The sequence below is a fragment of the Falco naumanni genome, chromosome 9, assembly GCF_017639655.2.
Source record: "Falco naumanni isolate bFalNau1 chromosome 9, bFalNau1.pat, whole genome shotgun sequence".
Lineage (NCBI taxonomy): Eukaryota > Metazoa > Chordata > Aves > Falconiformes > Falconidae > Falco > Falco naumanni.
In genome coordinates, this window is record NC_054062.1 from 5743765 (window position 1) to 5757119 (window position 13355).

General features: G+C 49.4%; 1 protein-coding gene across 6 annotated transcripts in view; it reads left to right on the forward strand.

The window, feature by feature from the left end:
* Positions 1 to 13355, forward strand: part of ZNF618 (zinc finger protein 618) — a 162124-nt gene that overhangs the window by 64088 nt on the left and 84681 nt on the right. For all 6 annotated transcript variants that reach the window (XM_040605585.1, XM_040605586.1, XM_040605587.1 and 3 more), the window contains exon 2: positions 2379 to 2422. In XM_040605585.1, the coding sequence (XP_040461519.1) occupies positions 2379 to 2422 (44 nt within the window). The remainder of the gene's footprint in view (positions 1 to 2378; positions 2423 to 13355) is intronic.

A 13355-nucleotide genomic window follows, 5' to 3' on the forward strand; every position in this document is an offset into this window, starting at 1 on the left:
ATCGCAGCGGCTGCAGTCACCGCGTCAGTTATTTCCAGGAATTCGTTCGCTCAACTCCAAATACAGATACGAAAAGGAACGTAAAATGAATTACATGCATGATCCTTCACAGAGTAATACTTGCGTTAGGTTGGGCGGTAAATCACACCGGAGGCACCGGCTAACACGTGTGTATAACCAGGAATAAAATACGGCATCGGGACATTGATACGCTTCATGTTGGGAGCACGATCCCTGCACGACGTGTTCTCAAAATGAATTTATACGTAAAGAAATTCTTGATTACATGGAGGATGAATAACTTTGCAATCTGAGAGTTTTCCAGTTGGCTCCGTGCTTCCCAAACCGAAGTATTTTCAATTTTGGTAACATTTCGGTAACACTTGGTGTTACGGCTGGACGCAGGTGATGTGACGGTGGAGCCGAGGTTGTGCCTTTAGCTTTGGTGTCTGTATTTTGTGGCTTTCATGAGCACTTGTCCAGGCGACCTTTATGCTCAGCGGGTGTTTTTCATGTGGAATTATATTGCAGGAGCCTGGGCAATTTCTGGGGAGCATGGCTTGCAGGGCGGCTGGCGAGGTTGGGATGTGCAGAAAGCCCTGTCAATGGATGGGAATTGTAGCGTGCTCCATCTCTAGGGGATTTTGGATTGCGCCGATGCCCCAGCACCCCACAGGGTTTGTGCCCTGGCTGTATATTAAGCCTCCCTTTTCCCTATTTTTTTTAATTTTTTTTTTTTTTTTTTTGGTTGCACATACAGATCTAATCTTCTAGAAAATGCCCCGAAGGCTTGAGCAATCTACCAGTTGCAGGAACCCATAAAGCCTTTTTTTTTTTTTCCCCCCATTGTGTAAGCATGACAAATCATTAATTTTTGATTGATTGCTTTGAATTATGGGTGCTCTGACATCCTTTCTGTAGCTGAACAGCTGTATAACAAATGAACATATCAGTGCTCACAAAAGATTGGAGATCTAACAGAAGCAATTACATTGTCAGCTCCTCCCTTCTGGCTTTTCCCAGGCAATGGAGGGAGGAAATTTTTTAACAGAAATTCCTCAAGTGGCTAACAATAATAATAATAATAATAATTTTAAAAATACCTTTTTGTAATTGAGTTAGATTTTTATCTCTTCATTTCCAGTGGATTTCTTAAACCTTCAGAAGCCAGGATGTGTTTCTGCTTTGTGTAACTTGGAGAATCCCTTTGAAGAAAATTTCACATGAAGAATTAAAAAAAGAAAATCAAATTGCAATTTTTGGTTGCTATTCCTTTAAGATTTCAGAATTGCACCAGTGCACTAAATGTGACCTCCATAACTTTTAAATTAAGAATTTATGCTGGCTTGAAATTTATGAAATATTTCAGCATGAAAGAAAGCCTTTTTCCCTCAGGAAAATTGAGCAATAAATCACAGCACTCTCGATTTACTGCCCTACAGCCAGCCAAAGATAGGATTTTTTTCCTTCCCCCCTTCATTCTGAAAAAAAAAAAAAAAAAAAAAAAAGTAATAATAAAAGACAGCTTAGCTGCTATCCTCCCACTCTCTAGAATTTTTAATTTCAGCTGTTTCTGCTTGGATTTATTTCCAATATTCCTGCTCAGCTTTTCAATTTCCTCAGTTATTAAATTTTAATTCAGTGCATTAGCATTTAAATTAAAAAAGGGTTTATTTTATCGAAATCGTTGGCTAGCCCCCATCCTGCTGCACATGAATTGCCTGTTTCTGCCATTTGCACAAAATGTGAAATGCAGCTAATATCTTTTAACTTGTATTTGCACAAATTCAGAAATAAAATTTCTGGGTTTGGAATAATATTGTCTTTCCAAAGAAGCCCCTCATCAGCGAGCCGGGGGAAGGAGGCGAAAAGGAGGAGACGCTGGATACTCCTTGCTCAGCCCTTTCTAGGGGCCCAGAGGGGCTCAATTAGGAAATTCTTCATTAATGAAGGGAGGTGCGCCGGACCTGCCCCTCTAATTCAGGAGCGGGGCCATCTCCGCTCGGACAGAGCGTTGGATTTGGCGATACCTGCCTTATTTCCCTCCTGCAGATTGCTTGTTTTTGCATAGGAGGGATAGTTCCGTGAGACTTGGGTAAAGCACAATAAGTAACCGCATGGGAGCAGCCGGGAGGACCGGCTGGGGACCTTGCCTCCGTGGTGGGACCGTGTCCGAAACCCATCCTGGGCTTCTGCAGAGCTGGGTTTGGTGCACGCCGTGTCCTGCCGGTGCTGGGCATGGGGCGGGTGCGTAGCTCGGAATGGAAAAACCCCAGGTATTTTGGGTGCAGTGTGCTAGCAGGAAGAGTTTGGCGGGCAGTCTTGCCTTTCTTAACCTAAACAGCCTTTTATTTTTTTGATGTCTTTTGTCCCCTTAGGCCAACGAGAGCAACAGCAGTGGGCGGAGGAGCTCTTCCAGCAGGTAGGTAGATGGTTTCTCTGCTGGGTGGGATGTGGTGGGCAGGTGGGGCTCTGCTGGGATGTGGCACTCCATCTCAGGGATGGGTGGCAAAGCGTGACCACATGAGAGGGGTGAGCTGGGAGATCTTACAGCACAGCATCCATACGCCCACTTTTGGATTTTGCTAAAAGGAGGGATGCGGGAAGGATCGTTACAGGCTTGGGGGCTGCAGGAAGGCACGGTTTGCATGTGGTAAGGGGTGGTACAGCTGAGCCCCCCCAGCCCCCTGCTCATGCTGGGGTGCAGACACCGGGGTGAGGCTCTTGGATGGAGCCCTTGGGCCATGCTGTGGTGGTTGGGTGCTGCTCTCACGCAGGAGGAGAGGAGGGGTGTCCACCACCCCAGCCCCCTCTGATCCTGCTGAGGAATGTCTTCGCCGCTCCCACCCAGGTGGGTGCAGGACCTGTCAGGTCCCACCTCGGGGACTCTGGTTTGCTGCTACCCCGGTGTGTGTGATGGCGAGCAGGGCGCCCGGGCGTGTGGCATGTCCCCAGCCGGCATGTCGCAGCAGCCCTGCGCGGTGTGGGACGGAGGCGTGCAAGCCCAGCACGAAGGAGAGGGACGTGCTGAGGTTGGGGCTGCCCTGTGCTTTGGCCTTTCCACCTCCTGCTGATGCTGTAGGCTGGCTGGGCTTGCTGGGATGCACTCAAGGATGTGCTTCTTGGTCCCTCTCCATCTCTTGTCCAGTGGAGTCAGTCCGGAGCTGTGAAAGCATGGGGGAAGGGGCAGCTTTCCTTCCTTGGCCAGACACACGTTCTCTCCAGCTGGGTGTCCTCTGATGTGCCAGGCAGCGCTGGGGAGGTGGTGGGAGCCGAGAGCAACGCGTGGCTTTGGTGACAGTAGGGTTTACCTGGTCCTGTGCACACTGGAAGCTGATTCCTGGATGTCTGCCATCTACAAGCAAAGTGGCAAACTCACCTCCCAGGTTTAAAAGGTTTTGTGGAAAAAATAGGTGGAGGTGTAGGAGATTAGAAATGCCAGAGTGGAAACAGGAGCGATGCTGAAGGTGCACCAGGGAGGGGAGTGTGTGGCCTGGGAAGGGGAACGGGCTGCAGCAGAGCATGGAGACATCCATGACAGTTGGAGAAGATGATGGGAAAGTGAGGAAGGTGCCATCACATGGTGGGACGATGCACAGCTTGTTGGGGGAACTGCCGAGCACCTGAGGCGTGTTTGTGTGTTCCGTCAGCACGAATGGGTGATGGCGGACAGCAGAAAACCAGAGCCAGTTTGGCTGCTGTGGGAAAAAGCCAGCAGGTATGGAGGGCTGCAGCCTGTCCTGGCATCATCTCCGTCAGCATCACCTGCCCCTTCCTCAGCGAGGGGCGCAGCAACAAGGGCAGCCCCCAAATGCCGCTGCGACCCAGACAGTGGAGCTGTGACGGTGTGGCAGTAGCATCACCCATTGGCGTGACCGGTGCGGAACAAGGCCACCATCGGTGTGCCCAGCCGAGGTTTGCTGGTCGCTCTGCAGGGCTCAGCACTGTTCCCCTGCCTGGGGCAGGTCACCGGTGCTGCGTGGAGCCAAACCCCGGTGGGACACGAGGCTCTTCTGCAGGCACCCACAGCCCTTGGCAGCGAAGCAGGGAGCACCAGCGCTCCCCTCAGCACTGCCCTCCTGCTCCGCAGTGGGAGCTGCCCTCCACGGCCTCCCCTCTGCACTGCCAGTGATACCGTCTCTCCACTAGCTGTGTGCCAGAGCATCCTCCTGTTCCCTCTGGAGACTTGAAGGCACTGCTGAAGTTTTATCCCTCAGCTGAAATCATCCTTCCATGTTAAAATGTCTGTTCTTCTGATCTCCGAAACACTGAGATGTGGGTCCCCCCCACACCTCCCACTGCTGGACACGCACCGAGTGCTCCCTGCCACGACAGCCCTGGTCCCTGCCTGGTGCCCCGGCTGCTCCGCTGCTCGGCATTTCAGGATGAAACACCCTCGTTACCAGCAGCTTTTTGGTGCGGTGACGCTGCCCGGCACAGAACGCCTTGGGTGCCTGCTGGATTGGGCTCGGCAGCGGGGAGCAGCACCAGCATCGGGTGTCGTATGTGGAGGAGGGCTGCTCTGCTCCCAGCATTGGGGTGGCTCATCAGTGTGGTCCAGCGGTGCTCGCTCCCGGAATGCTGGGAATTAGCGTGGATGAAGCGCTGGAAGGAAAACTGGGTGGAGGCTGAGGAGCGAGGGAAAAGAGCCAGGCATCGCTTCCTTCCCCTAAATTCTTCGTGCTGACTTTCCACTCAGTTTTGTAGCTCTCGCCGGAGGGTTTTGCAGAGCAGGTGGGTGGGTGCATTTGCCATGTGGGAAGTGACCCTTCAGGGTGTCCCCTATGGGCATCCTCCCTTCCCGGCTGCGTGGGAGGTGCCCTCGGGGCCCAGCACCTGAGCATCCTCCTGTGGGGGACCGATGGCCTTCCCAAAGGTGGGTCCCTGAGCTCCCACCGGCACCGCAGAGCTTCCTCCCGTTAGCACCGTTACTTTCTACATGCACAGAGAAGGAGTGCAAGGCTGGCCGTCACTTGTTTCTTTTAGAAAAGTAGAAACAAAGTCCCCTTCAGCATCTACCTGACTGAACAAAAGATGGTCAAAAAAAGGAAAATTGCCAAGTCTGGTTTAAAGTAAAATAAAAGAAAAAATGAATATGTCAAGAAAGCTCTTTATTAGCGACAAAGGTTGAAATGGGGCTTTGATGAAATCTGCGGGTCTTTAGCAGCCGGAGGTACAAGGCAGATGTTTTTTAAAGTTGTTGCTGCTTGAAACTCTAACTACTTGCAAACTATTGAGGACGGTTTTAACGATTAATTTATATGAGAAAAAATAGAAGCAAAATAAGGTTGCCAGGACAACTTTCTCTTTCTACAAAGGTTTTTTTTTTTCTTTTTTTTTTTTTTTTTTTTTGACTATAGCACGCTTGATCTTAACATGGTGACTGTAGACTTGGGTTGATCCTATTTTTATTTATTTATTGTATTGAATTGACTTTATTCTGTTTCAAGTAAACATTTAAAGCTCTGAAGGCGCAGGATTTTTATGATCTTCTCACCTCCACAGCTCTGACTGGGCCTGTCTGCTGCTTTTGAAATAACACGGTTCAGCGTGTGCAGCTGTTTGCAGCTAAGAATTGGTGGTGGCAGAAAGCGCTTACTACTCGCCTCCCTTATTAACTTGTGTGTGGTTCCCCTACCTCACTGAATGCTTATTAATGGGGGGGGGTAAAGTGAAGAGAATTATTAGGAGCATAGAAAAAACCCTTCCTTTAAGGGAGCTAGAAGAGAGATGGCTGTTTGCCTTGGAGAAGATGACAACTAAGAGACAACGTGACAAAGCTGTGTGTGTTTCTGAACGCTCCGGAGAAGGTAGATCAGAGGCTTCTTTCTTCCTTTTGCAAGGAAAAAAGAGCAGTTGACAAAATTAAAAGGCAGCAAATTAAAAGCCAATAAAAGCCAGGATTTTTTTTCTTGCGGTGATGGGCAGTTAGCTGGTGGAGCGTGTTGCCAAGAGCTGGGGCTCGAGCGGGGCTCGGAGGGGGCTCAGGTGGAAGATGGCATCCGTAGGTGCCGTGGGCTCTGGGGGACGAGGCACGTTGCCTGGGGATCAGTTAACTTACTGGTGCCTACTGGAAAGTTTGTTGAAGCTTCTTCTGGAGCCGCTTCTGCACGTGGTGGACCAGGTTTGGTGTGAGTCTGGGTGAGAGTTCTGGGGGGCTTGGAGGGACCAGAGGGCGGTGCGGGAACAGCGCTGGGAGCTGCGGACCTCCGGGGAATCATTGGGAGTCTCCATAACGCTATTGTAAAACTAACTGCTTACCAATAATTAATGTCAGCATTCAGATGGTGGGCTCTGGATCTTGACAAGAAATAATTGAAAAACCAAATGTGCAATTATGTCTGACAAGCAGCGTGTGCTTTTCTTGGTCACCAGAGCCTTGTGTAGTCATGTGTTAGACACGGTTTTATATAATTATTATTGTTTATATGGTGGGTGTCAGAGGAAGGAAGAATTTTAGTTTCAAGTCCTCTGTTGGCTATTTATTTTAAAATCATTAGATTTGTTTTCAGACTTAACTACACTTAATGTGCGAGACTCCTGCTGAATAAATCAGACCCTGATATAGGAGCTGCATCTGTTTGCAGAGGGAACGGAGCCAGCTGGAAGCTCAGCCCCCGTCTGCACCAGGGCTGTCACCAGCCAGGGAACCCGCTCACAGCACAGATGTAGCTGTGCAGAAAAGCGTGCTGTGCTCCGAACGGAGCGAAAATCCCAGACCTTCTGGGGTTAGGAGCTCGCTGCGAGGGCACGGGTGGCTCCCGTCATTATTGCAGCGTTAACAGCACCGTGGTAGAGGTCCTGAAAGGGGTGGGAAGGTCTCTTGGGGCTGGAGGTGCAGCAGAAGGGCTCCGTGGTGCTGGCCTGGAGGGAGGTCAAGTGCTGTGCAGGCAGGAGGGTTTCCAGCGGGTGCTCTAGGCTGGGGCGTGGAGCTCTGCCAGCTCTGGCACGGTGCAGTTTCCCCCCGGTGCGCCAGACCGAGCCGTGCTGCTCAGGTAGTCTGGTCCTTTCGGTCTCTTGTCTTAGCAGATGTGACTTCCCAGCTGGAGCAGAAGGTAATGAGAAGTGGTTGTACTACTTTGCTGCTTCTCAGCTCGCCCTTCAGCCTCGCTGGTGGCATCTTTCCCTCTCCTCGCCACGTTGCTTGCTCTGTCCCTGCGGACACGTTGTCCCTAGCACTCCTGTCACCCAGGGGAGGGTCTGCCCTGGGATGGCACCAGCTCTGCGGGCTCCTTTTCCAGCTGTCCATCCTCACCAGGTCCCCCGCATTCGGGGAAAACAACCTCCGTGTGTGCCCCAGCTGAAAGCTGTGGTCCTCCCAACTTCAGGAGAGGGCTCCATGGGCTGAGCGTTTCCAAGAAGCAAAATGATTTCAATTGTTTCCTCTTTCTTTAAAAGGCCACCTGTGGGATTTTCAGTCCCGGAGCGTGAAGAGCTTCAGACTCATCCTGCATCAGAGCGAGAGAGAAAACTATTAATCATTAGTAATAAGCCCTGTTGCTCTCTGAAGGGTTCTCACCAGCCATCTTCAAAAAGAACCAAACAAACCAGCCAGCTGAAGCCCCCCCCAAGCCCCCTCTGGCCAATTTAAAGAAGCAGGTAGTTCAGTTCTGTACTGCGACCAGCGCAGCAGCTGTGGGAAACCAGGCAGGTTTCCTTGAAAGACGGAAGTCAGACGGGTCTACCCATACGGAGAGGCAGTGGCACTCGGACACATCCCATGGACAGGTACATTTTCTGTGTAACCCACACCAGTTTGCCAAACGCCAGAGCCTCGGAGGGCTTCGGATGGTGTGAGGTGGGGAAACGTTCCTTTGTGGAGCTCTAAGTACCAAGATGCCGTAGCTATCCTGTCTTCAGCAAAGCAGAGTTACCAGGAAATTGTTTTCCTTGGGTCACCCCCTCTCCTGGGCAGCTTGGGGTTGTCCTGATAATGGCGTAGAGCCTCACAGCTTGTTTACGTTAAATGCATGTCTATCTCCAGCAGCAGGACATCTGCCACCTCATTTGTATCGCTCTCCAGCTGGGGAGTTTTCCCAGTCCCAAGGTCCTGGCTCCTTTTCTGTCTCGCTTTTTCCCCTTGCTCATTTGATCCCATTCATCTTGTGGTGGTGCCGTGCCATGCTGCCGCCGGCGCGTCGGTGGCACGGGCCGGCACAGGCTGCCTGTGGCCGTGCTGGGGGACCTGTGGACATTTGCAGGCAGTTGTCACCCCCTCAGTCAATTTTCAGTCAAGCAACATAGAGCTTTCACCGATATAAATAAACCCTTAATCTATTCTCTTTGTTTTTCCCTGAATTTCTTTGTCTCTGTTGACATTTCCACGCTTGAAATTTTAAAGATGCTGGCAGCTATTCTATTATCAGCTTTAAATTTAGTTTTTAACCTGCATAAGTTGTATGTTGCGTTTTTTATCTGACTGAATTCTTTTGCTTTTGGCAAACAGTGCGCGTTTGTTTTTTGTTGGATAAGCCAAATTTTTTTTATATTTGGTTAGACTTTCCTCTTCAAACCATCCTCAAGATATTCCTAATAAGGACTGGAGGGAATTTGTTTTGCTAATATCTTAGGAATTCTTTGTGGCTCTTGACTATTGTTCTGGTTTGTATTTTAATGTTTAATTTTTAGAGGAGAGGCAGCCTGATTTGGTCCTGTAATTTACCTTTTCTGAAGGATTTGGAGCTGCCGAGCATCCCTTGAGGAACAAACACACAATTAAATTCTTCTTATGCTTACTGAAGCAGTGTTTGTTGTCGGGAAGGGTTGTGTGTTTTAGCAGACCAAGATAGTTGGAAAAATTAAGTATGCTACGTTGTTTGTTTTCCCTGGATTTTAGCACCGACACCACCCCGCACTATACCACCAACTATTGCATTAGTTATTTTGGGGTTTTTGAAAGCTGTGGCTTCTGGTTTTAGGAGGTGGCTGCCTTTAGAGGCAGGTAGTGATCCTATTGAGGCATCTCTCTTCTAAAAAGCGTTTAGGCCCTTCTAAATTTATGAACTCCATAATAATGCTGGTATTTATTGAGCACATTTTTTCCAGGAAAACCTAAATGGCAGTTACTGTTACACTTCTGCCTGCAGAAGGATGTGGTCTCATGCTCTGATTTCAGTTTATTTTGGGGGCAGAAAGCAGAAAACCTAAGTGTCCCAGATAAGGACAGGGTGTTGGGCTGCTTCCCTTGCCTCAGGATTTTTTTTTTTTTTTTTTGCATGCCCAATTAGTGTGATGTCCTCAAGTCTTGATTGCTTAATTTATAGCATGAGCCTCATGGCCTTTGAGAGTTGCACGTTCATCCTGGTTAGCTTCAGTTTATTCTGGTCAGTTGGTAAGTGATCAGTGTGTTCAAGAAAGTCATGTATGGCAAAGAGTGGATGCACCAGCCTTGTGAAGAAACCCAGCCAACCACCCAAGGGTCCAGCCTGTAGGACCACAGACAAAAGCAGTATAGAAGTTTGAAGCAACACTTGCAATGTAGCAGTAACCTTGAAGTCCTTAAGTCATGAGGCTCACAAGAGCATGTTGCACATGGAAGATGTCCTGAAGCTCCGACCAGCATTTTCTTTTTTCCTGTTCTTTAGCAAGTTTTCACTTCTCTACCACTGATGGAGGAAGACATTCCCATTCCCTAAAACAACTTCAGAAGATGAGTGAACAGGTTTTTCTTACAACACTTGTCCGCAGAGGTTAAACCCACACTTTGAGAATACGCAATGGCATCTTAGAAGGTGGTGATTGTGAAGAGAACTGAAATCTCCTGGTGGAACATGAGTGACCGTGAACTCCTTGTACAGCTCTGTGACCAGGATTGGGGTTTCAGACACGTGCTGGCACCACGTGTGTTATTACGAGTGCTGGTGGCACACTTTGTCCTGCTCCGGTATCCGCGCTTTGAAATGCAGACAGGTTCCCAAATGTTCATGGAATGAGTAAGGAATTAGAAGGCATATTTTAGTGCGTGTACAGTATACATTGAAAAAGTGTGTTTGCTTTGCTTCGTTCAAGAGGCGGCACAAGAGGTTGTTCTCTCCTGTGGAAGGGGCATTCCCAGTAGCAGGATCTCTTTTCCAGCAAAGAATGGCCAGAGGCAGCAATCCACACTGGAAGTACAGTGCCTGTTTTTGAAAAGGATTACTCCGAGGAGGGATACAGAAATGTGATGGTTACTCCAGCACTTTACACATCAAAATCAAGACATTCTCTCTAGAAGAGGCGCTGGCTGGAGCTGCAGATGCAGCTCTGATGGAGGAGCAGCTCCACGAGCTGTGGCACGGGGTGGGGGTTGGATCTGGAGGTTGGTCTCTGGCTTTCAGGTCTGCGAGGGAATATCTGAGCCAAAGCAGGAGGCATGAAGTCTCCATGAGTAAAGTGCTCAGCTGTAACATGGGAAAAATAGCTCCAGATTTTTCTCTTTTAACCCTGAATTTGAAAGTTTGGGGGGTTTTTTGGTTGTTTTTTTTTTGCCTAGTAATGTCTGCAAAAGAGATGTCCCTGATAAAGACACCAGGCTGTTCCTCTGCTTCTTGACCCGCTTTCCCTCCCTCCTCCTGGTGTAAGGCAGGGCTGGGCTGCCCCAGGGAGCAAGTAAGAGCTGTGGGGAGGGGACGGGATGGGAAGGCCACCACAACTAAGTTACCAGACAGGCAGATTTTCAATTTACAGCTTTCTTTTTCTGTCTCGGCTTCCATCATCTCCATGTAAAACAGGAGCCCATTCATATCTGGTCTGTCCCTTCTTTCCCATAGCTCCAGTCGTGGCAGGAACTTTCTGGTTCTTTTAAAACCGTAGCAGACATCTGTAAATTGAGCCCAGTTTCAGCTTGGCCCATTTTTTGCTTCCTTTCCTTTCTGACAGCTGAGGCCTTTTGATTTGGCGTGGGATGAGCCAACTGCACATTGGTTTCAAGAAGATGAGTTGTAAAGTTGTACTGATGATACTGTCCTGGTGGGCTCTGCAAAGTACGTTCCTTCAGGTGCCCACTACACAGTCCTCGGTACTGTGCTCTTCTGAACCTCTTTGGTCCTGCAGACCAGAGGAGTGTACCAGGGATGGTACAAGTGTGCTTCAGCAGCATAAATGGGCACGCAGCATGCTGTGCCGGGGGGGGAGTTGGGTATCACCATCATTAGTATCATCGAGGCATCAATGATGTGTCTTTGGTTCTTCCAGATTGAGTGGTGTCCAGCAAAAAACTGAAGATGCTCCACGTTTGCTGCCGGGGCAGAAGAGTTTTGTTTGTAGGTGTTGATTCAGAGCGGCATGTCCTCCTCCACGTTTGCTTCCTTTTCCTCTCCTTTTGAGGAGAAAATACACAGGAGCTGACGTTGAAGACTCGTTCTCCACTGATCTCACTTTGCTCCTCCCCAAAAGCTCAGCAGGATGTGTGCTATAAAAATAGCCTCATTAGAAGCCATCTGAGTACATATGCAATCACAGATCACTCAAAAGGGAGCACAGAGCATGCATGTTTCTGTTGCTGTCTTCAGAGAATTACATGACAAATTATTCCTAGCTGGGAGAAATGTCCCTTTATAATTGGTTTTTTTTCTCATTCTTTCATAAGGGAGGAGTGTGTGTTTTTTAAGTAGCTTTTAGTCACTTTCATTATTTATGAGAATGCTATTCCAGATCAGAAAAAGCAAACTGCAAATGCGAGTTTCTTCTGGCTGCAGCAACTGACGGGCCCCATTTGCTTTCAGTCATTGCCGGTTCCGCTTATCACAGCCAGAAAGAAATGTTCTCCAAAGACGAAAATGGCACCGTACTGCAGCTCTCCAGTTTGCACCCCCTTCTCCTCCTCTCCTTGCACAGGAGACCAGCTGGAAGGGGGCCGCTGCCTTCATGGGTGGCGTGTTCCTCTGCAGAGGAGCCCAGTGTGGGCGCTCGGCCGTTCCCTTCCTGTCTTCCATCTGGAAGAGCTCCTTGCGTTGCCCTTGCATTGATGCTGGTGAGGCATCATCAGGGCTACTCTGCTTTATAATCGAAACTGTGCTTCTGGCAGGGTCATTTGTCCATATTATCTTGCTGCATCATCCGTCTGTGCTCAAGCCTTGGGCAACTGATGAACTATCGTGGGTGCAGGACCAAGGGAGAGTTGTACCTAAATGGGCCCAGGAACCCATTTTTCCCCCTTACCTTTCCAGTTCCCCACGATGAGTCTTCATCAAGGCCTCCTTAAATCTCTTCTGCCTTCACATGCTTGTGTTTGACATGAAAGTGGCTGTAACGTCATCGGAAGATGAAAGTCTGATGATCAAAGCGGGCAGCGATGTTGAAATGAGCATTGTGAGATGGCAGAGCTGGTAATACAGTAATTGGCTATGTGGCCTACTTAGTCGGAGGAGTGATACATGCAAGTGCAATGTTTGTTTGCCTCTTTAATGTTTAAAATCCATAGAGCCTTATTCTGGAAAGTGAAACAGTACCACACCTGCAGGAGCATCCAGGCACACCATGGAGTGGCGGTGTGAGCGGTGTGTGTGATCCCAAGGGTTCTGCCTCATCTCCTGGGCAAGGAAGAGCTTCTTGGGTTGTGAAGCCCCACGATTTAGTAAAGGCAAGACACAAAACAGTAAAGAAGGGTGGTATTCCCCAGGAAAGCTCAAAGGCATGGAGAAGTTAGATGCACTCTGTGGAAGGAGGGAGGGTTGAAGCCAGATGTGCCTGGGCACTCTGCTAATCTCTGGTCTGATTTCTCTGAGAAGTTTTTGTCCTGTATTGGAGAATGTCCTCTTCCCATGGAACATCACGCATTGGATGTTAAACACAGGTTGGACCTGCAGAGGGGACTGCAGCTGATCCCTGGAAGGGCACTTGAAAACTGTAAAATTGTGTTGTTTCATGCAGAAAAGCGGTGGCATGGGCCGGGGACCATGTTCAGAGCCACCATGAGAGGGATGGCTGCAGGTACCCAGGACTGGGAGCTGACTCGTGGTAGGTTCTCCCTTGGTTCATGTGCGCTGCTGTCTCCACCAAGTGGAGGCTGTGACCACATCTCCGGTACCAGTGTGTGACCCAGCAGTGCCCCGCAGGAATTCAGGAGTTGGCTGATCCCTGTGTTAGCAGTGTGAGCTCTGTGCCTCGAGCGCTCGGAGACGTGGTCACCTCCTGGTTTGTGTTGGGGAGTGCTTTTCCAGGTCCGAGTACTGATATTTGACTTAGCTGATGTCCCAGAAGCTGCGTAGTCCCCTTCCCTCTGTGTGTCCCTGCCCCAAACCAGTAAGACTTGCTTCCAGCCTTGGGATCTGCAGAACTGAAAATTCATTCCTGTTCTTACTCGTCTTTTGGACGCCTTTCTGGCAGTTGTGTATATCAGCTCCGGCGGTGCTGCGAGAGGAATGGCAGAACCAGGT